The sequence below is a fragment of the Mustela nivalis genome, assembly GCF_964662115.1.
Source record: "Mustela nivalis genome assembly, chromosome: 10".
Taxonomy (NCBI): domain Eukaryota; kingdom Metazoa; phylum Chordata; class Mammalia; order Carnivora; family Mustelidae; genus Mustela; species Mustela nivalis.
This window is the reverse complement of record NC_139029.1, coordinates 26,416,186-26,442,776: the sequence shown is the minus strand read 5'-3', so window position 1 is coordinate 26,442,776 and position 26,591 is coordinate 26,416,186. Positions and strand designations below refer to the sequence as shown.

Below are 26,591 nucleotides of genomic sequence, written 5' to 3'. Positions count from 1 at the left end.
TGGCAGAATTATTCTCACTTTATTTCTGGAGAAGTTTGATCAGATGCAATAACACTGATTCCAGGCGAGGGCAGGGGGCATGGGTACCCCTAAAGCAAACAGTATCCTGTGGCCCAAGGTGCCCCCCCAACGCCTCACCTGGGTTCCCCCTCAGTTACAGTTAAATAGAGAGAGGAAGACCACCCCGGGGGAGTCCTGGGAGGGTCTGCCTCCTGCACCCGCCCCTCCACGCAGAGGAGTCTGAGCACAAGTATTTACAGTATTCACAACCACTGTACCCCACCGAACCAAGGCAAATACTACAGGCAGCCCTTCCCCGAGGGAGGAGGCCAGAGAGGCTGTGAGTGTATGTGTGTGTACGGGAGGGGGGCGGCCGCGCGTGTGAGCACACGAATGCACTGAGGGGCAGGACCTGGCTCTGGCCAAAGAGACATCAGTCTATAAGGTGCAGATTAAAAATAACAGGAGACCCACCCCCAGGGGCCCAGGCGACTTCCGGCTTTGTTCTGTCTCTCTCTCTTCCAGACCTCCTGGAGGATGTGCGGAGGAGCCCTCATAGCTGCGCCTGGATCCAAGGCAACCTCCTAAAGGACTTCTGGGAAAAAAAAAGCAGGAGGGGAAACAGTCAAGGCAAAACCACACCTCCAAGCCCAGATGTCTGGGGGTCTTCAGGGTGGAGTGTGCCAGGGGCCTGTGGCAGAGCTGGAAGAAAGGGCAGGGCTGGGGAATCCAGGGAAGGCTGCTGGGAGGGAAGGTTGGGGGTCCAGGAATCAGGGATCCCTACCTGTGACCTGCGGGGGCTGTACCACAGCTTTCTTGAGGAAGGCTTCTGCCTCTGCGAAGGGCAGGAGTGCCTCTGGCGTTCGGCCCAGACTCTTGTCCCCAGAGGGCCCCTTAGGGGAGAAGCCATTCTCCTGGTGTGCAGGGAGAGGCTGTAGGCCATTCACCAGGGACCCGGGCGACTCCTTGTTTGGCAGGCTGTGGGTGCAGGGCCAACACTCAGCACTCCACCCCAGGACCACCCAGGCACCCCCCCAGCGCCCCACTCAGGGCCCCTGGGACTGGTAGCTGGTACCTCCACTGAGGCTCCTGGGGGGCCAGCTCCTCTTTCTGCACTGCCTCCTTCTGCAGCCCTGAGGGCCTGGCCTCCCCGGCTTTCACAGGCTCTGTCACAGGAGAGGAAGGCCCATCAGTCAGGGGCTGGGGAGAGGAGGAGGTTTGAGGAGGGATGGCTAAGGGGACAGAGATGGGGGGAACAGGGCCTTTACCTGGGCTGAAATTGTTGGCTTGTGCCTCCTTCCTGTCCGGCTTCTGCTTTTAATTGGAAGAACAGTCAGACTCAGGGGATGGCTGGCCCCACACGGTTCTAGTGCTGACTTCCCCTCTCCCAAACCAGACCCTGAGCACTCCCTCCCACCCTTCCAGCACCCCCACTGCCAACAGGGCCTTTGGGGAATCCTGACCTTGGTTTCAGCAGCTTCTGACTTCCGAGTCCTCTTCATGATCTCCTCCAGGCGCTGTTTGGAGACCCCACAGCAGTTACGCGCAAGTCCTGCCCTACTTCTAAACTTCCCACCAGCCAACCCCCATACTGAATGTCACAGCCCTTCGAGCTCCTACCAGTCCTCTCCAGGCCAGGAACTCACCCCAACTCCTTCTTGACCCGACTTTTACAAGCCCAAGGCAGGGCCTGCTCCCGCAGCTTCCACCCGCCCCATAACTGCGGGGGACACCCAGCACCCAGCACGCGGCACGCCCGCACAGCCCCGCCCACATAAGCCCCGCCCTGCTCTGCACACCTTTTTGCGCTCTTGCCGCTCTTGCTCCTCCCGCTGGAAGTGCTTTTCCCGCTCCAGACGCTGCCTCTCCGCTTCTTCCCGTGACCGAGCTTCGGCCTCTTCTTTCTGCCAAAGATCCCCGTGAGCTCTAAGCAGCTAGATTCCCCACTTCCCTCCGGGCCAGTCCCCAGCTCGCCACCAGGAGGCGCCTGCACCCAGCCCCGCACTGCCTCCCCCCCACCCCCCAGGGGGACGGGAGGAGGTGCACCTGCTTCTGTAGCCGCTCCTGCTCCTCCTGCTCCGCCTGCGCCTTCTCTCGGGCCTCCTGCTCCTCCCGCCTCCGAGCCTCCGCCTCCCTCTCAGCCCGAGCCTCGGCCTCCCGCGCCAGCTGCTCCTCTCGCATGCGCCTGGGGGACAGAGGAAACTCGGGCTCCAACCTGCGCTTCTCCCGAAGCCTCCATAAAGGCCCCCTCAGTCGCCAAGGGCGCACTCACTTGTCCCTTTCTGCTTGCAGCCTCCGCTCCTGTTCCTCGCGCTCCCTCTGCTCCCGTGCTTGGCGCCGCTTCTCAGCCAGGAGCCGGGTGGCCTCTTCTCGGTCTGTGGTGCCTGCCATGGGTTTGCTAGGGGTCGTTGGTGGAGCAGGAGCTGGGGGTGGGGTCAGGACAGCAGCATCTGGGGTGGGATCCAGGACCAGGAGTCAGCACACACATCCATCACCGCTGCCTGCACCGCGAGCTTCCCGGACCTCTCAGGGCGATCCCCCTCCCCCAACTTCTGCCAGGGACTCTGACTGCTGTGTGGTCCTCATCTCCCGCAGGGATTCCCGCCTGGACCTACTGAAGGTCGGAGCCTCTTCTTCCTGTCTCCCAACACCCAGTCCCTAGGCTCATATCTCTGACCACCTCTCCCACACAGGCAAAGTCATTTCTCTTGCCCTGCCCACCTGCAGGCATCTCAGCTGTGGCCTGCGCCTTCTGGGGCTGAGTTGGGGTGGGGGAGGGCACAGGCGAGGGTGCTGGTGAGGCTGGGGCTGTTGGCTCCTTCTCCTCACGGGTTTTGCTCTTGCTCTGGTTCTTGTCCACAGGTCCTGTCCCACTGAGGCTCTCCTTTGCTTCATCCTTCCTCCGAACCCGCCCCTTGGGTGATGCAGTGGTGCCCCGAGGGGATGGTGGTTTTGGGGGTAGAGCGTGGCCTGGCCCTGGGCTGGGGCAGGGAGAGGCAGGCCTGGGCCAGGTTGTGGAGGGAGAGGATGGCCGGGCCTTGGCTTTGGGACTGAGAGAAAAGGAAAAGTTAGGCTTTGAGTGCAGTGTCCATACAAACCGTCTGAGCATGTCATTCACTCAGGGAAGCATCCTCTCCACCCAGGCCCAGGTAACTCAGCACTCCCCCCTTACAGGCTCTCACACAACCAGATGATTTCCTTCCAGAGCATATAGCCCAGCTGGTAATCACATATTCACGTGTGAGTCTTTGATTAATGTCCAGCTCACCAGTAGAGCAAATAAGAGTGAGAACCTCGGCCTGGCTTGGCTCCCCAGGGTGTTCTCAGGGCCCAGAACAGTACCTGGCAGGTCTGGTTCATTCATTCAGCAGGTGCCTGCTGAGTACTTACCAGACCCCAGGCACTGTTCTAGGTGCTAGGGTACCTCAGCCATCAAAGCAAAACAAACAGGGGCGCCTGGGTAGCTCAGTGGGTTAAAGCCTCTGCCTTTGGCTCAGGGCATGATCCGGGGTTCTGGGATCGAGCCCCACATCAGGCTCTCTGCTGAGTGGGGAGCCTGCTTCCTCCTCTCTCTCTCTCCCTGCCTGCCTCTCTGCCTACTTGTGATCTGTCTTTCAAATAAATAAATAATCTTAAAAAAAAAAAAAGGCAAAACAAACAAAAATCTGCCCTCAAGGAGCTTTCATTTCATGCTAGGGATGGGTGCCCAGCAACTATTTGTGAACGGATGGACGAACGAGCGAGCTAATGGCCGGCTGACCTGGTGCGCAGCAACCCCCTCCCCAGCCCCCGGCGCACACTCACCTGAGCTCTGCGTGGCCCGCAGTCAGGCGCGGGCGCGGAGAGGCAGGCAGTGACTGGCGCTTCTTGAGGCTGCGCTCCCGGGCCAGGGCACTCTTCTCCTTCTCATTTTCCCGCTCCTTGTCCTTCTTCTCCTTTTTCTGCACCTGCGGGGGAGGAGGAAGGAGAGGGGAAACAGGGGTTGCAGGCGCTGCGCTTCTGCGCCGAGGCTCCTTGCCCCACCTGCGCGCCCACTCACCGGGGAGGCCTCGGGCCGGCGGCGGACCTGGGCCGGGCTGCCCCCAGCGCTGGGCTTGCGGCGCTCCCCGCGCTCCCCAGCTGGGGCGCAGCGGTGCGCGCTTCGGGGGGCGCTGCTCGGCGGCGTCAGGGGACTGGCAGAGGCCGAGCGTGGGCACACGGGCACCGCTGCGGAGGGATGAGTGCGGTCGGGGTGCGGCCCTCGAGCGGGGCTGGCCCCTGTCCCGCCCCTCGTGGGGGCTCTCCCAGGGCCGCTGCCCCTACCCTGGTCCCGGCCGTTGCGGGGCAGCGTGACCGCACTGCGACTCCGTGCCAGGAAGGAGAGGGTGGGTGTCATCAGGCGGTCCACGATACTGCTCTCCCATGGGCTCAGCTGCAGGCTGCGATCTAGGAGGAGAATGCCAGGAGCGTGTTACCGCTGGGGGCAGCAGCAGGCAGGCAGAAGCACAGGGGGACTGCTGGGTACCATCCACGCGGAGCCCAGGGAGGCTTCCCCCCCACCACCACCCTTACCCCAGTCAGGTGGGGCCGCATTTGTCTGCCATGGGGCCTGACCTCCACTGCAGACCGAGCAAGGAGACGCTTCCCAGGGCAAAGTCCTGCACAGCTGGAGGGCCCCCTCTACCATTTTCCCTAAGTGAAAAAGGGTGCCTACTCCCATCCCACTGCAGAGTCCTGCTCCTCCTGCTATCCAGGGGGCTGGCCCGGGGAGGCATGACCCCATGGACTGGGGACAGTGAGGGTCCCTGTGTGCCTAACTGAGGGGTGTCCCATGCCAGACGGAGGCTGCTAGGGGGCCTGGCTGGCCTGGGCCACCCTGCTCTGTCCCCTCAGCTGCTGGGTTATTTTTAAGCCTCAGTCAGGTGGAGTTGGTACAGCAGCTGATTTGGTTGCTAGGCAACAGAACAACCAAATAAAAGCTGGAGAAACTTATAAATAACTCCTACCATGGCCCCTTCACATGTGAGCACCAGGGCATGGTGGGAACACAGAGGCCCTGCCACGTTGGTTGGCCACAACTCTGGAGCCAGCTAAGGCCACACGGCTAGGGCTCTGAAGGCAGAGAGGTGTGGGGTTGCTTGGGCCCCCCAGGGTAGAGCCGGAATAAGGGGCCCCCTCTGCACACACAGCACCCAGGCTAGTCTGGTACTCAGGGGGGCAAGGCCACCTGCCTAAGGCTAGCCAAGGCCAGCTGGCTGTGGTTGGCGATGAGGCTGCCTGCCTATTCCCACTCTCCACACCTTACCCCCAACCCCAACCCTGCCCCCACCTCCACCTGCTGTTGAGGCCCCAGCCAGGCTTTCTGTCTGCTGGGACACTGCCCATTGTCTCTGTTCTCCCCTGCAGGGCACACCTCTGTCCTCAGGGTCCAGACCCATACGCCACCACCAGCTCCCCTGAGGGGGTGCAGCACATTGAGTGGGGTAGAGTGGGGATGGAGACCTGGCGTATGGAGGGGTCCTGGGACCTGGGGTTCTTGCCAAGCTCTGGAGGAGGCTTGGTGGGGGCTACAAGGGGCTCTGGAGGTAGAGGGGCTGGGCCTTCTCTTACTTCTACTGGGGGAGTTCCAGAGCGTGGCTGAGGACTTTGAGAGCCGCTTGTTGATTATAGAGTCCACGTGTTTAGGCAGGTTTACTGCCGACACGGAGCACCTGCTCCCACCTGGAGGGGAAAAGACACGGCATTAGGGCCGGGCCGGACAGGAGCCAGGGGGGGCACTGAGGCCTTCCATGCAAGATGCTCCGCGGGCTGGGGGGGGTGGAGTGGGCAGGCTAGGAAGGGGAGGAGGAGGCAGACTTGGCTCTGGGAGGGGGGGAGGATAGGGGACCAGAAACAACCTGGATTGGGGGAGCTGATGGAGAAGGAACAGAGGAAGGGGATGGAGCAGAACTAGAGAAACTACAGCCTTCCTGGCCAGGAAGCCATTCCCTGGGGCTGGGCGCTGCAACCCCTCCCCCACAGCCACCCAGCGTTGGCACTTGCTGGCACGGACCTGCCAAGGCGCTATGGCTACAACACCCACGTACTAGGACAAATGCAGAGACATTCCTAAACAGAAGAACCCACAGTCACGGTCACACAAATCCAAATCCACACATCCCTAGGGACACACAAAGACAAAGACATGCAGGCACGGGCATAGAGAGTAAAAGACACACTTCCACATGCATGTGTGTGTGCAGACATGCACAGACACAGAAACACAAACACTGACGGATAATGCGCCAGACCCAGATGCACACAGGCACAAACACATCGCAGCAACTTAATCATGATATTTGTAACAGCTGACGTTTTTTGGATGCTTACCACGTACCAGGCACTGTGCTGGGCACCACACACATGTTACCTCACTTGATCCTCCCAAACATCTACCTACAACCTCGGAGGCAAGTAGTATGGTTATCCCCATTTTACAGATGAAGAGACTGACATCGAGATGTTAGAGGTTACATTGCAAGTGCCAGAGCTGGGGTCCTCACCCAATTCTGTCTGACTTGGGAGCCCTCACTGAGGTACACAAAGCCCCATAGACACACCAAGGCAAACGAACTCATATAAGACACACAACCCACAGATCCATGAGCACATACACCAAAAGGAACACAGCTGGAAATACTAAATTGGCCATTACATAAAGACATCCAAACACGAAGGTACATACATGCCAGCCAAGAATCAGACCCAAATCCTGATGGCCCTACATGAAGAAAACTCAGAGACGCATATCTACCTCCCAAGACAGTTTCACAAGGGGGCGATAGTTCTCTTAAACACCCAGCGTCTGCAGGGCATTAAAGTGTTCTTTTCTGTATCATCAACTAATAGTAAAAACAGAAACAGAGAAGGCTCATCTAAAATGATAGAGGTTTGAAGAGCAAACCAAATGAAGAGAAATCACCTCTGACTTGATACCAGAAGTCCTTGGGAAGGGACAGTTTGGCTTAGAAGACCATTCCAGAAGACACAAGTTACAGAAAGCAAGGCATACCTGCTGCTGCAGAGAGGGGCCTGCTGCTGGCAATGAAGCTGCTCCCTGGCCCCACTCATCAGCCCCCCCCCCCCCGCCTCGCCCCCCTCCCAAGGCCCTCCAGCCCACTCACTGGTCTTCCGTCCTGGGGAGCTGTGGTGCAGGGCTCCTGCCCAGGACCAGCGCTGCTGCCGGATTTCGGCCCACGTCTTCTTCACTGACCGCTGGATGGCTGCTTCATAGCGCTCCTGGTGGGGCGAGGGGAGAGGGCAGAGGTCTGGGCTCAGCATCATTCAGCATACCTGGCAGAAAGGCCCTGCTCTCTGCTGTGACAATGCCTTCCCCACCCAAGAAGTTTTCCCTGACTCATTGTAGGTAACCAAGGTTACTGAATCCCTGCTATGATTGAAGCCCGTTTGTAACAAATCCCTTCCAACCTGTTCTTGGGGAGCTTTTCACTGTTCTTGAGTCATTTCCTGGATGTATGAGCTGTTTCTCTGAGGACAGGGTGGGACTTTCCCTGCCTGGGGCTCCCAGGTGGGGCCATGTCCCCCTGATCCTGAGGGTCCTGACCTTGGGGCTACGTTTTCCTTTTAGCCTAAGCCTCCACCCCCCACCCCTGCAGAGGCCAGGCCACTTTTTCCTTCCTTTCCTCCTCACGTCCTGGAGCTCAGCACACACAGAGACACACCTCCGCATACATACAAACACGCACCCCTGGGACAGACACAGAAACACTTGCACTGTCAGCACACAGTGCCCCGACCCTGCACCAGGCATGCGCAGAACCAATCACGTCTGCTGCCGCAGGATCCCCAGCCCGTGCACACTCAGGGACACAATCGCAGATACGGATACAAATACTGCCACGCGGGCACAGATGGCACGGAGGCGCTGACACAGATGTGTGTCCACACTGAGCCAGCGTCCACACGTGTGCGTCCGTGCACGTGTCCACAGACCCGCGCAGCCCTCGCCGGCGATGAGCTCGAACGCACCTTGTTCTTCTCCAGCTTCTGCCGCTGCCGCTCCTCTAGGGCCGCCCGGCGTTGCTCGGCTTTAAGCCTCTGCTCCTCCAGCCGCCGCCGGCGCTCCTGGAGCTGCTTCTCCCGCAAGGCCTTGGCCTTCTCCTCCTTCTCCAGCCACACTGCTTTCTTGGCCGCTGTGGGGGCCAAGGGTGGGTGTGATGGGTCTCAGCCAAGGAAGTGGCCTTCCCTGTTGCCCTGGCCCCAGGCGGGTCTTTCTTCTGCCAGTTTAAGGGCAGTGGCGGTAGGGGGTTGTGGGGGCAGGAGGGATGTGCCTCTGCTCCCAGACCCCGCCTCATGCTGATGGGCTTCCAGAACACAGGCTCAGGCCTCAGAAGGAGGATTTCCCTGATGGAAGGTCTCTCTCTCTCTCTCCCCCATTGGGCTCGTGGTTTCTCGGTGCTAAAGAAGACATGAGTTCTTTAGGGCCAGAGCCCTGTCTGACTTTGGAACCTGCTGGACAGACTTTCATGTACTGCGTGACTAAGAGCATGGGACAGAGGGTGAGATGAGGCTGTGGGTTTGGATGGCAGAGATTCCACTGGCTGTGTGTGGCTTAGGAAAATGATTTCATCGCTCTGAGCCTCTGCTTCCCCCATCCACAGAATGGGTGGAGAGAATTAAATGGGATAATGTACATACTGCTCTTAGCACAGTGCGCCGTAATTAAGCGTTCAGAAGTGTTAATGCTGCCGATCAGAGACTGACAGTGAGGGTCAGGGGAATGAGGACGTTTCCCCAACACTCACCCAGGTACTTGGCCCGTTCTTCTCGCCGCTCCTTTGCCAGCTTGTGTCTCTCTCCTGCTTTCTTTACATCTTAGTCAAGGGAATGGGAACAGACTTAGGTCAGAGGCTCCTCCCAAAAAGGGGAGTCAGCCTCGGGGCCCTCCCCCAGGCCTCATCCCCGTCCCTTTTCCCATCTCCTCCTGGGCCCAGGAGGTTCCCTTCAGTGGCATCATCCAGGGCTGGGAGCCTGAGCCAAGGAGTCTGGCCCAGGACAAGGGACATCAGATCTACCTTGCTTGGTGGGAGGGCTGTCAGAGGCTGGCACCGTTGTTGGGGATGGCTGGCTGCTCCTTCGAGAAGGCCTGGCATCCCGTGGGCCTGTGGCTGGTGGGGTGGGTCCTCTGATCTTCACGTCTGAGAAAGGGGACTCTTCCTGCTGGGGGGCTGATCGAGGCCCAGCCGGCCCTGGGGGGCTCTCTGGTTCCAGTGGGAGCTGCTTAGAATTAGCGGCATTCTTCATGGCAGGAGGGGTATCTGGGGGTGTATCGGGGACCAGGGCTGACATCGGTGGTGGTGGCGGCGGCGGGGAGGGGTCACCTTCTGGAGAAGGTCTTGGCTCTGGGGGGGTCCTGGCTGCCACTGCTGGAAGACAACACAAGAGAGGAGAGAGAGTCAGTTAGCACACCCATGCCATCAGCTCAGCACGGGGCTCCGTCACTTGTCCAACTCACATTCATTCATTCACACAACATGCTTATCGAGTTCCTTCTGTGTGCCAGGCTCCTGTCCCAGATACTAATCATACCATGGTAGGAAAACAGCCATGGCCGCTGCCTCCGTGGAGCCCACCTTCTAGCGGGTAGACAAATAGCGAGGCAGTTATGGCACAGGATAAGAACTACGTCTGAGGGTAACACAGCAGAGATGGTTAACCGACATTTGGGGGGCTTTCTGAAGAAGGAACAACCAAGCTGAGAGCCAGAGTATGAGCTGGAGTTGACAAAGCAAGGAGGAGAGTGTGCTGGCTAAAAGAAGAGCATCCGCAGAGCGGCAGAAGGGAGCAGGGTGTACTGGAAAAACTGAGGAAAAGTTGGTAGCCCTGAATAGTGGCCGGAGTGGTAATGACCGGGCACAGAGGGGGCCAGTGCTGGGCACAAGTGGGATGCTGTGTTGCTCACTCCCGCGTGGGGCGGGCAGCCAGCTACTTTCACTTTGTCATCTTTTTTCCTTTCCCGAACACCCACAATAGTTCAAGATGCCTGTAAAAGATAGCAAAGTGCCAAGTAAGGAAGCCACGTGACTCTGTCTGGATGTGTATCGGCACACAGGTGAGCACGTGTATATTCTGGAGAGTTGAAAGATAGGCCCAGCTCTGATTTTAGCACCCCAAGAAGGGACGGGAGGGCATTCTTCTCCAGCAGGTCACCTTCATGAAGCCACTCCCCCTTTTTAAAGTCTCAGTTTTCATATCTGTAAAATGGGAATAATGAGCCCGAGCTAGGGAAGCGCCTGGCAGAACTCACTCCCTGTGGGTCTTGTAAAGCTCTGCGTGTTGAGCACACTGCCACACTGCCATTTGCTGCTACTGAGCCCTGAGGGGAACGAGGGGGACCCAGACCCTGAACCCAGGCTGAGGGGACAGGGCCGGGGTCTGAGAGAAGCTGAATCGATGGAAGCATTTTTCACTTTTACTGGATGCCTCCACCAGAGTCCTCTCCTCTGGGAAATCTGGCCCTCTTGGGAGGGGGTAGACCCCGATCCCTGGAGGTGACAACGGGTATGTAGGGAGAGGACACTCCCAAGCAGTCCACGTTTGGGACTCTGGGTACCTTCTTCAGGGAGACAGGTGTCCTGTGGCTGAATGTGGCCTCTGAAAGCAAACTATTTGCAAGTGAATTCTGGCTTCCCCATTAATTATGTGACCTTGAGCTGGTTACAGACCCTCCCTGTGCCACAGCTCCTGCTGCAGGATAAGGGTAGTACCTATCCCACCAAACTGCGATTTTAGTGAAAGCAATAACCTTTAACAGTCATAGATTTCTTCATTTCTCAGCTTCCTATATTCAAAACATTTTACACATATTTGTTTTAGTCCTCACTGACAGTCAATTATGAAGGAGGCACTATAAATACCTTTTTAACAGGAGAGAAAAGTAAAATTTGTAAAATTGGGGGTCACTCAGCTGGTAAGTGAAGGAGCCTGGAGTTGAACCCAGCATCTGTTACCCAACCCATGCTCTTACTAGTTACAGCCTCCTGCCTCTGCTTAAGGCAGTATGAAGTAATATGTGTTATGCAATGAAATCTGAGGCTCACAATTTTTCCCTCATTCCTTCCCTTGCAGCTTCCTGGGCTCCAGGCAAGAGCCCCAGCTGAGGCCCTGTCTCCCTAAGGGCCCGTCCAAGAGAGCCCCAAGGCTCCATGACAGCCCACCCCGCTTTCCCCACACCAGCTGCAGAAGGCTGCCTGGCCCCTATTAGCTTGCCTCCCAGATGCCTGCAAACTCCATTCCGACTCCACTGGGCAATATGACTAGCAGCAATCGTTTAGTGAGCATTTACTATATGCCAGGAGTTGAGCTAGGCCTTTTGTAGCCCTATCCTGCATCCTCCTATGAGCTCTGAGAGGTAGAGATTCTTATCCCCATTATACAGATAAGATGCTCAAAGCTTACCCCACAAAGTGATCTGCCCAGGGTCATAGAACTAGCAGGTGGCAGAGGCAGGATTTGAACCCCGGGACTAGTCTGGGGCCAAAAAGCTTAGGTGTATGCGTACTAAGCTTGAAGGCTGAGGGTGAGGCCTGTTTACTGTCATTCTCCTAGCACCTGTACGAGCTACGAGCTACGGGTGTTGCAAGGAAAACTGGTAGGCGGATGTTTGTCTACACCTAGGTAAATCCCACCCACCAGGCAAGACAGGGAATCTCCCCATAGGTCCCAGCTAGCTGTATGTGGCTTGGGAGGAGGGGGAGGGAGAGGCCTGGAGGGACCTGTGTTCCCATGTCAGATGCAGTGGAGTAGAAAGAAAGGTCCTGGGCTCCCCAGTCCAACAAGCATGGGTGGGAAACCCCAGCTCTGCTGTGGGACCTTGGGCAAGCCCTGAGCCTGTGTGAGCTTCAGTTTCCTCCCTGAGTTGCTGGCATCAGTGGGGAGTTGGTTAGCATCTGTGGAACCTGGCAGGGGCTCAGCAAGCAGCACCTGCCCAGAGGAATCTGCCACTTCTCCCGACCTCTGCTACAAGAGCCCATTTGGGTCAAGCCTTCACCAGCACAGCTCCATGACACCACTCTTCTCAAGGGCACCAGTGAACACTGCTAAATCAGCACCCATTTCTCGGTCCTCGTCTTGCTAACCTAGGGGCTGCGTTTGACACGGTTGATCCCTCCATGCTCCTAGAACACTTCCGCACTGGGCTGTGACGACAACACACTTTCCTGGCGTGCCTTCTACCTTGCTGGCTGTGACTTCTCAGTCTTCTTCGCTGATCCTTCTTGAATTGCCTAACCTCTTAGTGTCAGGTGCCCCAGGCTTAGTGGAGGACCTCATCCCTTTTCCGTCTGCATGAACTCCCTTGGTGATCTCATCCAGACTCATAGCTTTAAATACCATTGCTCTGCTGACGACAACCAGGCTTGCATCTCCAGCCCAGACCTCTCCCTTACGTTCCAGTTTCGCTCATGCAACTCCCTGTTTGACACCCCTGAGTGTCTTGCAGACACCCCAGATTTAAAACACGACAGACTGAGCTCCTGATCCCTGCTTCTCCCCCAGTTTTTCCCCCATCTCAGTCCGTGGCAACCCCATCCTCCCAATGCCTCAGGCCAAAAAATCTTAAGAGTCATTTTGGAATCTTTTCTTATCTCATACCCCATATCTAATCTCTCAGTAAATCTTCTTGGCTCAATGTGCGAAGTATATTCTGAATCCAATCACTTCTCACCATCTCCACTTCTGTCACCTTGGTTCAACCTCTCTTGTCCCTTATGAAGACTCCCTGCTGGGGTGCCCTGGCTGGCTTAGTTGGTGGAGGTGGAGTGTGCTCTTGATTTCAGGGTTGTAAGTTCAAGCCCAATGCTGGGTGGAAAGGTTACTTAAAAAATGAAATTTAAAAAAAAAAAAAAAGACTCCCTGCTGCCATTTTCTGTTCCCCTTTCATCTTTTCTGAACACAGCAGTGGAGTGATTCTGCTTAAAAATAAGTTAGATCGAATCACTCCCCTGAAGAAGCCCCATCTCTTGGGGAGGAAAAACCAAAGGCCTTACAATGGTCTCCGACCACCTTCAGGATGCCCCCTCTTCAGCCCATTACCTCTTGGGCCTGATCTCCTCCTCCCTTCCACCCCGCCCCCCCATCTCTTCCAGCCACTGTTCCAGGCATGCTCCTACCACAGGCCTGTGTACTTGCCGTTCCCTCTGCCGGAGAACTCTCTGCCTCCAGACTGGGGCACTAATCACCTCCTTCGGGGTATTACTCCAATGTCATTTACACCCTCCTTAACCCTATTTAAAATTACAAACTGCAATGGAAGTCTCCCTCCCACTTTCCAACTGTATGTTTTCTTTCCAATTCTCTTTTACTCTGAAAGTATTGACGCTATTTTAACATTGTCTCCTGCCTCTAGAAGATACTCTCCACCAGGACACATATGTGTGTTTTGTCAGCTGTTCTGTCTCTAAGGCGGGCACATAGGTACTCCACAACTATCTGCTGAGTGAATAAATCAGTGAGCTCCACCTTGACTGATGCCATCAGCATCTCTCCTACGTGGCTGACTACAAAGTCTCCCCACTGCTCTCCCCACACCCATTCTCACTCTGCTCTCCATGGAGCAGTCTGAGTTACGTGTTTGCAAATGCAAATCTGATCATGGTACTCTTGACACTTGAAACCTCTCAGTGGCTTCTCTTTGTTTTAGAGATAAAAACAAAACTCTTGAACCCAAACTACAAGTCTGGCTTAATCTGATGTCCCTGTCCCCATCTCCTGCACCTCTTGAATCTCTTCTCCATGCTCCCCACTTGCTTTCTGCACTCCGGCCACGCTGAATTTTGAATTCTGATAACCATTCATACTTGCTCCTACCACAGGGCCTTTGCACATGCTCTCTCTGCACTTCTCTTAGTTAACCCCCATTTAGGCTTCAGATCTACACTTGGACATCATATACTCAGGGAAGGCTTCCCTGGCCTCTCGGATCAGGATAAATTCCTTCATTCTATACAGTCATGGCTTCGCATGCTTCTTGTTTGAAGCACTGTGACTGTTAAATTTTTCTACTTTCTTGTGTGTTACTCTTGTTATAGTCAGCCTCCCCTTAGACCGACGGGAAGCCCTCCAAGAGCTGGGCTGTGTCTGCTTTGCTCACCACCACATCACCAGCAGCTACCGCAGTGCCAAGGACATGGAGATGGTCACGAGATGCTGTTGAATGAGAATAAAGTGCTGTACTCGAGCACTACTCCAGCTGATAGCCGTGTACAGAGAAGAAGAATTTTGCTCTAATAAAGAGTAAATCCATGTGGTAACTTACTGCAAAGGGACAGACACTTGAAGGGAAGCAAATCGACCCCTCCATCTCAATGGAATGTGGGCAGCTTCCTGGACTCTGGCACTCAGGTGGAAGCTAAAAATCATAATAAATGTTTGACTCCAGCAGCTCAACAAGAAAGATTTCTTGAGAAGTAAACGGGACATTTGGAACTCTTATTTTTTTTTTTAAAGATTTTATTTATTTATTTGACAGACAGAGATCACAAGTAGGCAGAGAGGCAGGCATAGAGAGATGGGGAAGCGGGCTCTCCCCCCCCGATGTGGGGCTCGATCCCTGAGATCATGACCTGAGCCGAAGGCAGAAGCTTTAACTTACTGAGCCACCCAGGCGCCCCAGAATTCTTCTTTTGACCTGGTAGACGATTGACCCAAAATACAAATATTTCCCTCAGAAGCATGCCAACACTGATGAAATGCCACTGGGACAATGTTACCCAGAACAAATAATAGTAAACCAAATTAAGTACTTGGTGAGTTATCAACAGCATGGTTAAACGAACTTCTGATTATTCCTATTCTCATTCATCTAATGTAATCCTTCGGTGACTGCCTTGTCTTTTTGGTGTGTGTCAAATTGTGAGGTTTTAGCCACAGTTAGTTTTATTTTGTGAAGCTGATATCTACCAGAAGTATTTGTTAAGAACTGGATAAGAGACAGATAGTTTGTATTTATTTCTTGGCACAAAAAGTATTCACCGGGTAGAGGTGGCAGAAGCTTATCATAGGGTCAGTGAGTCTTATCTTCTCAAGAGCCCCACGAGGGCCTGTACCTGTGGTCCACAGAAAGATCTGGACGCAGTCTCTCAGCGGGCCGGTCACACGTCTCAGGGGGCTCACTCCCCATCTCCTCCCTTCCTCTGGCACCTCCCTCCTCCCATTCCAACAAGTGCTGTTGGGCCAAATATTCCTCTCACAACACTGATAACTGAGTCTGGCTTTTCTGTTTGCCTGCTGCCCCTGTCTCTGCCAGCATGACTGCTCATGGACAGAAGAAACTGGGTCTTGCTCATTTTTAGAGCCCAGGGTTTATCTAGGACCTGCCAGCACAGAGCAGGAGTTCTGGGTCTGTTTAATGAAGGCACAGATGGATAAATGCGTGGACGGATTGGGGGACTGCAGGGAGTCACCTAGCCAGCACATTGTCAAACCGCGAGCTGCTCTAAAGCCGAGCCTCCCTGATCCTAAAGGTCCTGCTCATTCAGAGCCCTGAGTGTGCCCTGCCAGCTCCTAAACCCTGGAAGGGTTCATCGAAGGCCTACTGTACGCCAGGCACTTTTCCTCATCTCATTTCTTTCTTATGACAGCCCTAAAAGGAAAGTTCTGTGGATGGCCCCTGCTTCACAGGAGAGAAAACTTACTCAGACACATTAAGTGATTTGCTCATGTCAGCATCAGAGGTAGGATTTGAACCCAAGGCTATCTGATGACAAAACCCTTATGTCACACTGTTTCTGGTAGGCATCACATCACCCCTCCTTGAAGCTCCTGCCTGTTCCCTAAAGAAGGAAGTGACTCGGTGGTTCCCTCAGGGAGGTTTCCCCCAAGATGGTGAAGGTTGCAGGTGGGGCAGGCAGGCACTGAGCTCAGAGGGCAGGAATGCAGGAAAGGCAGGCTCCTGCCCAGGCTGGCCACCAGGAGGCAGGAAGTGAGACACCTGGGCAGGGGGTGGGGGTGCGTGGCCATCCTCCGGGGACAGAGCAAAGGAGCACCAGGTACAGCCAGCAGAAGGGGGTGCACAGACAGCACCCCTGGGCAGGGAGCATGGGGAGCAGAGGCACAAGGCAGAGAGAGGAAACAGGACAGAGAGGGGCACCAGTAGTCAGAGCCCTCCAGCTCTCACAACAGCTCCTCAGATGGCAGCGCTGGGCCAGACAAATGAAGATAGTTGAGTCCAAAGGAGGGTCAAAGACATGCAGAGAGACAGAGTACCCACCACAGAGGGAGAAAGACACCCAGACAACGTGGACAGAGCCTGAACAATGGCAAGAGACAAGACACATTCTTTTCTCCCTTGCACCACCCCCCACCCCGCCTCCTACATACGCAGGAATCAGACTTAGCGGGATTTAGAACTCTACACACACACACACCACGTACCCCCTCCAAGGCACAGATGAAGCCTCAGAGATGCACCCAGCATGCAGATATCGTGTCCCCAGGGTACTTGCCCAGCCTCGTCCAGGTCATGTCCTCCCTTGTCCCTTCTGGACGTCCCCTTACCTGGGCCCAGGGGAAGTCCAGTTAACAGCAACAATACCTAATGCTGTGTCAGACCCAGCTCAACACAGCTGGTGAGTAGCAAAGCTGGGGTTTGGGGTCTGAAGCAGCGTTGACAGTCTGTACCTTCACTCTGTTACTCAAAGAGGACAGCCTCGGGGCGCCTGGGTGGCTCAGTGGGTTAAGCCTCTGCCTTCAGCTCAGGTCATGATCTCAGGGTCCTGGGATCGAGCCCCGCATCGGGTTCTCTGCTCAGCAGGGAGCCTGCTTCCCTCTCTCTCTCTCTGCCTGCCTCTCTGCCTACTTGTGATCTCTGTCTGTTAAATAAATAAATAAAATCTTAAAAAAAAAAAAAAGGACAGCCTCTTTGAGGGTTTCCCCAGCCTGGAGAGCTCTGAGCTGGGAGGATGAGGATGGGGGTAGGGGCGGGTCCCGGAAGGATGAACTCTGAGAGATGCCTGATCATGGGGCTGGGACAGAGGGAACCCTTAGGGGGCAGCATTACTCCCAGCCTGAGTAGAGCGGAGCCAGAACTGGGAGGGAGGGAGGGAGGCGGCAGCCTGCTTCAACAGTCCTTAGAACCTGGGCCACAGGCACTTAGGAGCAGGGCACTAGGGCCAGGCCATAGGCCTCTGGTGGGGAGATAAAGCCGGGATCTCCACTGAGACTGCAGATCTATCTGAAGGAGCTCTCTGGCCTGGTTGGCGGCCATTGTTCCCAGCCTCCAATCAGGAGCACCCACTTCCTGTTATTTTAGGCGGCAGGAAATGACCCCATCCCGTAGCCCAGGCCCCACCGCGGGCCCTCCCTCGGCCCCAGCAGGGCTGTCTGTGCTAGGGCCTAGCAGCTCAGGGCAGAGGCTTGAGAATGGCCTGCTGGCTGGACTGTGATCACCGCCTGGGTCCAGGGCCTGCCTCTGGTCTGACTTCCTCGGACTCCAACCCAACAAGATGCACAGGGGACTCGGCTCTGCTGGCTCTACCTCTGCCTGCCAGAGAATGGATCACGGGTCCCTAAGACCAAGATGCCTATAGATCAGTCATGCCAGGGAAGCAGGTCAGACTCTCACCAGCTGGCTCAGCCGTGGTAAGTCATCCTAGAGGTTTGCTGCAGAGGCTTTAGCATCAGATGAACCTGGGTTCAAATCCTGCCCCTGCCAGTTCCTAGCTGTGTGACTTTAGGCCAATGATTTCCCTCCCTGATCCTCACCTCAGGGATTGTTTTGAGAATCAAATGAGACCAGGCACATGATATGCTAAGCATTATGCCTGGCACAAAGAAGGCCCTTAAGAAATAGGAGTGGGAGATAAGATGGACTTATCCCTGGTGAGGGGCCATATCTCCTCTTATAAGTGGGGCTGGAGCTCCGACGGTGGTAGCAACTCCATGCTCCCTACCCCCTGCCTCATGCTCTCTGCTCCCCTCAGGGCAGAGCTGCAGCTGAGAGGTGGCGGACCGCCGAGGGCTGTGCCCCGGGGTGCCAGGCAGTGGCTACCACAGCCAACAAAGCTGCATTATCTGGGCCTGGCTCTTTGGCTCCCTGACTTGTCCCAAGGTCCAGTGAGGACCCAGGGACATAGCTCCCTGCTGCTTGTGGCCTAACTTCCAGCCTCAGTTAGACCTGAGACCCCGCCTGGCCACCCTCTAGGGCCATCACTCTGGTCAGGGCCCTGCGTTCAGCTCGCTCTCCCCACCAACACCCACCCCCCCCAGCTGATGCCCATCCTGAGGGAAAGGGGGAGAGCGTGGCCCCGTGCCCCTTCCTCCTTATTTGCATATGCATGACTGCACATTAGGGGCTCATTAGAGGCTCATTACTGGGCCCACAGGCCCAAGGGGGCACGAAGCTGTCAGTGGGAGGCACCAGCTAGGCTTGCTGCCATACTTAGAGACACAGCCCATTGTGCCAGTCTTGCCAACTTCTACTCGCCCTTTTAGGTTCACCCGAAACGCCTCCTCCTCTGGGAAGCCTTCCACAAGCCCGCTGACCACCATATCACCAGTATTCCTGTCAGGTTTCCCTCCACTGGGCACGTCTGCTTCCCTCATAGGACCAGGAGCTCTCAGCGGGTAGTGACTTCTCTGCCACCCGCACACCCAGCACGGAGCCAGCACCTGGCAGTCATCAGTGTGTGCTCTGGGTGGCTGGCTGCACTCACCTCCAGGGGCTCTCTGCTACTGCCCCAGCCCCTACTCCCTCACCCAAGCACTGGGGGGCCCCTCAGTTCCCCAGATCCACCCTGGTTCATATGTGTCTAGAACTCCCCTCTCCCTGGCTCTCTGTCCCATATTTACCTCCTGAAATTCTAATGAATCACACCTCCTCCTCTAAAGGAATTAAAAAACAATAATGACAAAAAAACAAATAGAGTTTATTGACCACTAACTATGCGCTCAGGCCTAGGCTAAGTGTTTCATGTGTTCCTCTAATTTAATGATCCCCATCTCTCCACAAGATAATTTCTACATTAGTCTCATTTTATAGATGGGAACATTTAAGACTCAGGTTAAGCAACATACCTAAGGTCACACAATAGTAGGTCATGTTTGATTCCAGAGTCTACGTTCTTAAGCAAACTGGCTCCCAATCCCTGTCCTCACCTCCCCCGTGTTTCGTACCTCCCTGTTGGCACAGGTTCTGATGAGCATAACCACAATAATGGTAATAGCACTGTACTGCGGGCGTCTGCTGCTAGGCTCCTTGGGTACATCATCTCCAACCCTCACATTAGCCCCCAAAGGTTTGGAATTACCACCTCCTCTTCCAGGGGCATGGAGGAGGCAAGTCACTTGCCCCAGTCCACACCTGTCCCAGACTGCATGCTGCCTCCTGGAAATGCTCAGGGGAGGGTAGACAGAACTCAAGGACAGCAGGGACCATGCCATGGGCATTCCGTGTCTCAGCCCTATGCCTCAGACTCGACAGGACACATGCAGTGGGCACCACCTTTATTCCCTGGAAGCCCTTGGCTTGGAGGGGGCCCCTGCCACCTTCACCTTCTGTGTGGGGATTTGCCACCAGCCTGATCTAGGTTCTCACGTAACTCCATCCAGGCCCGCATGCACAGAGAAGTCTTCCCAACCCAGGACCCTGTATGCAAACCCCCTCAGGCCCCTCAGTACAGCCAAGCATGTCCCCCAGACCCTCAACCAGACACTCAGGCCCCCATCTGTGGCCCCATCATCATGCCCATTCAGGCCCCCATGTATGCACCAGTCCTGCACCCCTCAGATGCAGAGGGCCAATAAGCAGATGAAATGGACCCAGTTGAGGACTCCCTGGGTGTCCCCTCTCAGGCTCAGCAGAGAAGACTGACCCAAGTGCCACTGTTCCAGCACAGTCTACAAACCACCCCAACCACAACAGTCTGATAGCTAACCCCACCACCACGACGACCTGTGTCCCTCAGCTCCCACACCCGCGGGGGGCCCCTGGAAGCGCCCACGCTGGCATGGGGAGGAGCCCACCCACAGCCAAGCAGCTCCGCCTTGTCTTGGGCTCTCCGCACCCACAGACACTGTTTCATGCTGGGCCCACGCCCCAGGGGTCAGGGAGGTGGCAGGGATTAGGCTCTAGAACTCTATGGAGGTGTGAGGTTGGGGCCGCCTCCCCCCTGAGTCAGTGGGAACAGAACTTGGGTCCTCAGTAATCACGCTCTTCCCTCCCCTTCCAGGAAGAAAGAGAAAGAGAGATCCCTCCCTCCAACACCAGGCCCAACCAGAAACCTGTCCCCACCCCCTCATCAGCTGCTCCCAGATCCGAATGGGATTTGCAGAAGTTCTGGGCACTGGTGGTTGGTGGGGTGAGGGGAGGGGAGGGTAGCTTTGATGGTCTTCTGGGGCCTAGAGTGTGTGTAGGGGGGCGGGGGTAGGCATCTCAAGCTTCAGGCTGAGGAATGATGTGGCAGGTCCCAGGAGTGACGCCTTGAGCCTTCATCCCATTCTCAAGAAGAGACTCGGGCCTAGAGAGGCTAGGAAGGAGGATGGCAGGATACGCAGCTTTCCCTCTGTCCCTTTCCTCCCCAAATCCGGCTGGGTGGGCTCGGGAGTAGGCCAGGCTGCAGAGGAGGCGGCCCACTCCCCAGCTCCCGCCCTCGCCCCAAACAATGCCGCCTCCCCCTCCCCCTCGTCTTTATCCGGCGGGTTACTTGGCAGCCGCCGCTAGAGACCTCCCCCTGCCCTCCCCTCCACTCCTGGCCGGCCCGCAGCAGCAACAGGCCCTTTGCGCGGCAGCTGGAGAGATGGGGTGGGGGCGAGGTCTGGGCCAGGGCCTGGGCGTGGGGTGCGCCCAGGGCCTAGGCTTCGCTATGCAGGACTCTAGGCTTGAGAATCTGGACCCCCTAACACACACAGTCAGACTGAGGTCACCCTTGCCCACTCGAGATGAAGAGGGGGACAGACGCCCTAGTTCGATTTAAGAGGAGCATCGGGGCCGGGGTGGATCAGAAAGGGGATGAAGGCTGGGAAGCCGAAGTAGCAACGGGCAGGGGCGGAAGGGTCACCCCAACAACTCCGGAGCGGGGTCCTCGAGGATCCCGCCGCCCAGGGTGTCCTAGCGCCCGGAATGGGGGAGGGGGCAGCTGTCAGAGGATGCGTCGGTGTTCCCGAGCCGCCGCCGCGGCAGCCTTTATTTTTAAACTTCCAAGTGGTCAGAGGGCGCGGCGGGGGAGGGGTCCCCGCCCAGCGGGTTGGCCTCCTCCTCGGCCTTCCCGAGGCCCCGCGACCTCCCCCCATCTCGCCTCTGCGTGGCTCCCGGCATACCTGGGGGTGCGCCGGCACCTGGCTCTGCATGTGGGCCACTCTCCATGGCTGCGGCGTCACCGGGGGTCTTGGGGTCTCAGCGGCGGCGGCGGCCGCGGCCAGCGGCCAGGACAGGGGTCCCGCGGCGCATCACGCCCGGCCCTGCCCGGCGGGCAAGACTCGGAGGCGGGGGCGCTCCGGAGAAGGTCTGGGCTGCCTCGGCTAGTGGCCTGCGAGGCTCGGAGTCGCCGGCCGCCCAGTGTCTTTCAGCTGCGGCCGCGATCCCGCTCCCTGCCCGGCGCCGGCCCAGTCCCGGCCGCGGCCCAACCCTATTGTACCGCCCGGGCTGGGCCTGGCCTCCCCGCTGGCGCGTACCAAGTGCGACACGGGGAGGACCTTTCCCCCCCAGCGTCTGGGATGCGAGCCGCTGCGCGCCCGCCTCGCTCGCCCCGCCCCGCCTCCGCCCGGGAGCGCGGGCCCTCGAGCTCGGGACGCCTCTCCTGCGACCGCGACCGAGGGGACGCCGTGGTTCCCCGAGGACGCCCGTGCCGCCGCCTCCCCCTGCGGCCGCGCGTTGGTACGCGCCACAGCGCCAGCAGACTATGTAGGGAGCGCTCTGGTGACTCACCCGCCGCTTGGACTGGGGGGAGTAGAAGGGAGCGGGTCTGGGAACCTCCACTCCCACCCTGGAACTTGGGGACTCCGGCTCCGGAACCTTGGCGGTAGCTTCAAATCCAGATTCTCTCCCAATCCCACCTCAAACCAAATCCACCCGGGGAGATGTCGAGAGACCTGAAGGAGGGCCCCGAGGAGAGCCCTAAAAGGGCTCTCTGCTTTCTCTCCCCTTGCTGCTGCCCTTCCTCCAGCATCCTACGGCTGGTGTCTTCCATGCTCCCCCGGGGTAATTACAGGCCTGCACCAATGCTTTACCCAGGTCTCTAATCTGCTGGGTCCCTCCCAGCTCCAAACTGGGTGGTCCTGGCCCTGAACCTCCCCCACCCCCATGGAGACCCCTCCAATCTCCCCGGAAGGACTTTCTCCCCTGTAGCTTGTCAAGGAGGGAAGGGGTCCCTTCTGACTCCCCTCCCCATAGTCCTGCTTCCCAGCTCTCTGAGGTGGAACCCCCCCATTTCCCTTGTTACTGCCAGCAGAGGTGGGGCCTCAAGCCAAGTCTGGCCAGCCTGGGCAGTGGGGGGGGGGGGGGGCGGGGAGGGAGCTTGCTGGGAAGGTGGATCAATGATGGAGCTGCAGAGACTGACAGGGGAGGAAAGAGGAGGCACAGCTGGGCCCTGCCACCCCCTCCCTGCCCTTTGTCCTGACCTCTAGAAGGTCAGTTCTGGTTCTCCATTGTCCAGAGATTAGGCACCGTGAGATGCTAGCCTCCTGCCCCTCTTTCCCGCTAGCGTCTTCTTTGAACAGTTCCAGAAAGCAGCCATTTCAAGGGGGAGGGTGGGGAACAAAAGGGTCTGGGTCTCAGGCAACCTGGGAACAGCCAGTCCTAGGAGGAGTGAGTAGCTGGGGGGCCTGAACTCTCTTGGAAGGGCCCCCCACCCCACCCCGGGAGGGAATAGTGCCACCACCTCTGGCCCCAGATCATTCGAAAATGATGATGATGGAAAGGCTGCAAATGGACCTTAAGCTAGTATCTTAACTTTTCTGAAACCCAGTTTGCTCACTTAGAAAAGCAGGAAAATGATAGCACCATGAGGTGTCATGGGGGCATTCAAGGTTAAATAAGGCAACGCTGATGAAGTGCTTAGCACAGAGCCTGGCATCTAAGTAAGAAGCACGAAATGAATACGATGACAGTGGTATGATGATGGAGCTTTAAGGATAAAAGCAGATTAAGAGGAGGAGCAGAGCCCATCTTTGTTGTCAGCCATCCCACCTGCAGGGTGAGGGGACCCCGTGGATGATGGCATCCAGAGCTGTGCTTTGTGAGGTCAGAGGCCTCACGGCCTGTATCTTCCAGATATACACAGGTCTACCCTGACCTGAGCCAGACAGTGAGTAGACTCAGTGTTCGTGAACAGAACCCAACAGAAGGGAGAGCCCTCTGAGATAGTTCGTCTCCCCACCCACACCCTCCCCCAGCCCTGGTGAACTTGAGATGACTTCAGGGATGAAGACCCTGGGTGGGAACAGTGAGATAGATACCTGCATGGGCTAGACCTCAACAATAGTGGAGGGGGCAATAAACAGTAACTAAAGATGAGAAGATAAGTGAGGGATGGTCTCCGTAGGAAGATTTGAATGCCAGTTGGCATCATGATCTATACGACATTGATCATGGGGAGTTGTGGAAGGTTTTTTTTTTGCAAGGGGAGGGGTAAGCAGAGCTTTAGAACTGGAAATTATTGTGTCTAAAGATCTGGGATGGACTTTGAGGAATCATTGCAAAGGGGTAGTGTATGGTATCAGCATATGTCAGTGGTTCTCAACCAGAGGCAGTGTTGCCCTACAGACGACTTCTGGCAATATTTTGGGGCACTTTGGGTTGTCAGAACCAAGTCGGGGTATCACCGGCATCCAGTGCTTAGACATCAGAGATGCCATTTAACACCATATGATTCTCAGAGCAACCATTAGGCCCAAAACATCAACGGTGCCAACACAGAGGAACTCTTCCCTATACCCCCTTTTACAAGATGCTAGTGGTGGGGACAAGATATCTGGGAGTTAGCCAACTTGACGGACCGTTCTCCTGGCCAGCCCCAGGCCTCCTGTACAGCTGAGGGGTCCAAAGTGAGTCTTGGGAGGATGGCTAAGGGGCAGCTAAGAGAGCACCAGGGTCCCGTGATTAAGTCGAAGCAAACAGATGGAGAGATGGAGTCCGTTCCTCTCCATTTACCCCCAGACTGACTAGGATCCCTGGCAGATCCCACACCCTATCAACTGAGAAGGCTTGGAGTGTGTGTCTCTCTGAGTTTGGGGCTGGATGATGGTGTCTGGGAGCCTCATCTGCACACCCCCCCCCCCGAATATTAGACATCCCAGAGAAGGAGCAAATGAGGCATTTGCAACATCGGGGACCGAAACCCCCTACAGGATGCCCCGCCCTTTTGGTGAGGGACAGGGAACTCTGTGCCTCCCCCACCACCTAGGGCAGTGCCCTCCTCCTCCGAAGCAGGCACGAATGAGCTGTTCCTCTCACCACCACGAGGATGGGCTGGTGCTATGGGTCAGGTGGCTGAATGGGGATCAGAAATATGTCCCCTTTCTGATCCTTCTAGGGGGAGGGCAGGAGCAAGAGCATTCACAGCCTCCTTGGGTTGGTGGGGCAGGGTCCAGGATGAACCTGATGGAGGGGTGAAGGAAATCTGGGAAATCGACCCAGAGATAGGAGATATGAATCAGGAGCAAGGCCCTGGAGGCTGCCTCCACACTCACAAAGTAGGAAGTGGGAGGGGCCTCATAGTAGGGGCCCCACAAAGAGAACAGACACCAGTCACCGGACTCTCACTCCTACCCCACCCCCAAGGCACTGCAGGGTAAATGGGTCTCTAACCCATTTGGCTCTCCTGGGGAGTCCTCCAGGCTCACTCCCGGGGGCTGAGGGTGGAGAATGTCCTCAAGGGCCGTGGTGACACCAGCTGCAAATAAGGCCTCCCTCCAGCTTGGGGAGGGGAAGGAACAGGGACAGATTGGAGGGGGGAGAAACTGAGATCCAGGATCAAATAGGCTCAACGCTTTGGATTTCTGGGAGGCTCTTTGTCTAGAGCCCCTGCTAAGAATGGGAAGCTGTCCCTGCTGTATTTTTTTCTAGGGAGAAGGGAAATGGGGGTGGGAAGGAGGCGCCCAGCATTCCTAAATGTGCTGACTCTGAGCAGTGGTGGAGAGGCACTGGGATTTGGGAATGACGGCAGCGGAACTGAGAATCCTTGGAGCAGCTGTCTAAGAAGGTTTAGGTTCCCATCTGAGCAAGGAGGAGACCCTATAAATCAGCTTGAAATGGAGCCCATCCCCATCCTTAATTCACAGCTCGTGACGCAAGGAGTCGTCCCAACAAAAAAGACTCCAAAAGGAACAATCAGAGGCAGACAGGGGAAGAATCTCAGAGGTCCTAAGATAGGCAGGGAGAGACTCCGCCTCAGCTTCTCCAGAACCACCCTGCCTGACAGCAGGCTGGGTGGGGTCGGGCGGCTGGCCGTGACTGTGACTCAGGTTTCTGTGGGCAGCCAAGGGCAGCCGGCAGGGAGGAGCCCAGACCGACAGACAGGCCAGCCAACTGCAGCTTTCACCTCAGCTGTCCTCTCTCCTGGGAATGCAGGAGGTCCTTGCCTGGCCATGCTGGCCTGGGTGGGGGTGGGGGGCCTGGGGGGTGCTAGCTGACCCTGACTTCCTCCTCTCACAGCCGACCCTCCTGTTCCTTCCCAGAACTGTCAGCCAAAGAGCTGACAGAGAAGGGGAGAGTCAAAGGTCACTGCATCTAGGGAGGCCCAGAATGTCTGTGTCACAGGGAGAAGGATATAATAGCCATTGGTCCTGCACCCTGAAGAAGAAATTGGGGGAGTCTTGGGAACTGGCTTTTAGCCAGAGCAGCCCTTTTAGCCAGAGCAGCCTGGGTCCCCCAGTCTTCCCCAGGCTGGCCAGCTCATGGCTGGTTGTCATGGTGAAGGCTAGGGGCTAGAATGCAGCTGCCTACAGAGTCCAGCTACTAGGCTTAAGGGAGGAGAGGTTGCTCAGGGACTCCCAGGCCAGCCTTCCCACAACTGACCAGCCAGAGGGAATGGCTGGAGATGAAACCAAAGAGCTGTGGTCAGGGACTGTAAGACTTCCCCCTTGGTGATGAGCTGAGGGTGTGGCCAGCACATTCCCCTGGCGTTTCTGGGACCTGTTTGTTGGTCTGTTTTGAGAGAGTGGCTGGAAGAAAGGGAATATGCATTTACTTTGTGCCCAAACGCTCTGCCCTTGTGTCTTACCAATCTTCACAACAATTGGGAGAGGTCCAGCAAGTTGCCTAAAATGGCAAAGCTGAACTTAAAATCCAGGACTGGCTGTTACCAACTCTGGCGATCTTTTTTTTCCAGGGACCAGGCAGTGTTGTTGTTCTTAGGAAGGGAGGGGGACAAAGTGACCCGAATTTTAGCAACAGACTCAATATTCCATCATGAGGCCACAGTGGTAGGATCCAGGTACTGGCTGCTTTTGGAGTCTGGGGGACAGATGACAATTTGAAGAGAAAACTACTAGTGAGTGAAATGCTTGGCACATAGGTTGTCATTAAATATTTTTGCAGTAAGAAGCCAGATTTCTGTATGAGCCACAGCTAGTTTTCTGGGACATCCTGGGAGCTTCTGGCTCTGAATTGCAGCAACAGC

General features: G+C 56.4%; 1 protein-coding gene and 1 long non-coding RNA gene across 9 annotated transcripts; one reads left to right on the top strand and one right to left on the bottom strand.

The window, feature by feature from the left end:
* Positions 1 to 22,127, bottom strand: MAP7D1 (MAP7 domain containing 1). 8 transcript variants are annotated; one of them, XM_082686885.1, is made up of 18 exons: positions 21,292 to 22,127; positions 9,054 to 9,404; positions 8,784 to 8,852; positions 8,008 to 8,171; positions 7,143 to 7,257; positions 5,590 to 5,700; positions 4,303 to 4,425; positions 4,040 to 4,206; positions 3,805 to 3,947; positions 2,722 to 3,050; positions 2,273 to 2,450; positions 2,047 to 2,185; positions 1,800 to 1,904; positions 1,464 to 1,517; positions 1,269 to 1,314; positions 1,076 to 1,166; positions 785 to 978; positions 1 to 595 (listed from the first exon to the last, which is right to left on the bottom strand). In XM_082686885.1, exons 1-18 carry the CDS (start codon positions 21,335 to 21,337, stop codon positions 585 to 587), a joined length of 2,436 nt encoding a protein of 811 aa, XP_082543011.1. In that variant the 5' UTR covers positions 21,338 to 22,127; the 3' UTR covers positions 1 to 584. The 8 variants fall into 8 exon arrangements, with proteins under 8 accessions (XP_082543011.1, XP_082543012.1, XP_082543016.1 ...); XM_082686886.1 differs by having other exon boundaries at positions 1,269 to 1,311; XM_082686890.1 differs by lacking the exon at positions 5,590 to 5,700 and having other exon boundaries at positions 1,269 to 1,311; positions 21,292 to 21,833.
* On the top strand, positions 17,304 to 18,896 carry LOC309842581. The gene is made up of 2 exons (XR_014299681.1): positions 17,304 to 17,616; positions 18,469 to 18,896. It is a non-coding gene; the product is annotated as an uncharacterized lncRNA (long non-coding RNA).
* Positions 22,128 to 26,591: the final 4,464 nt, after the last annotated feature.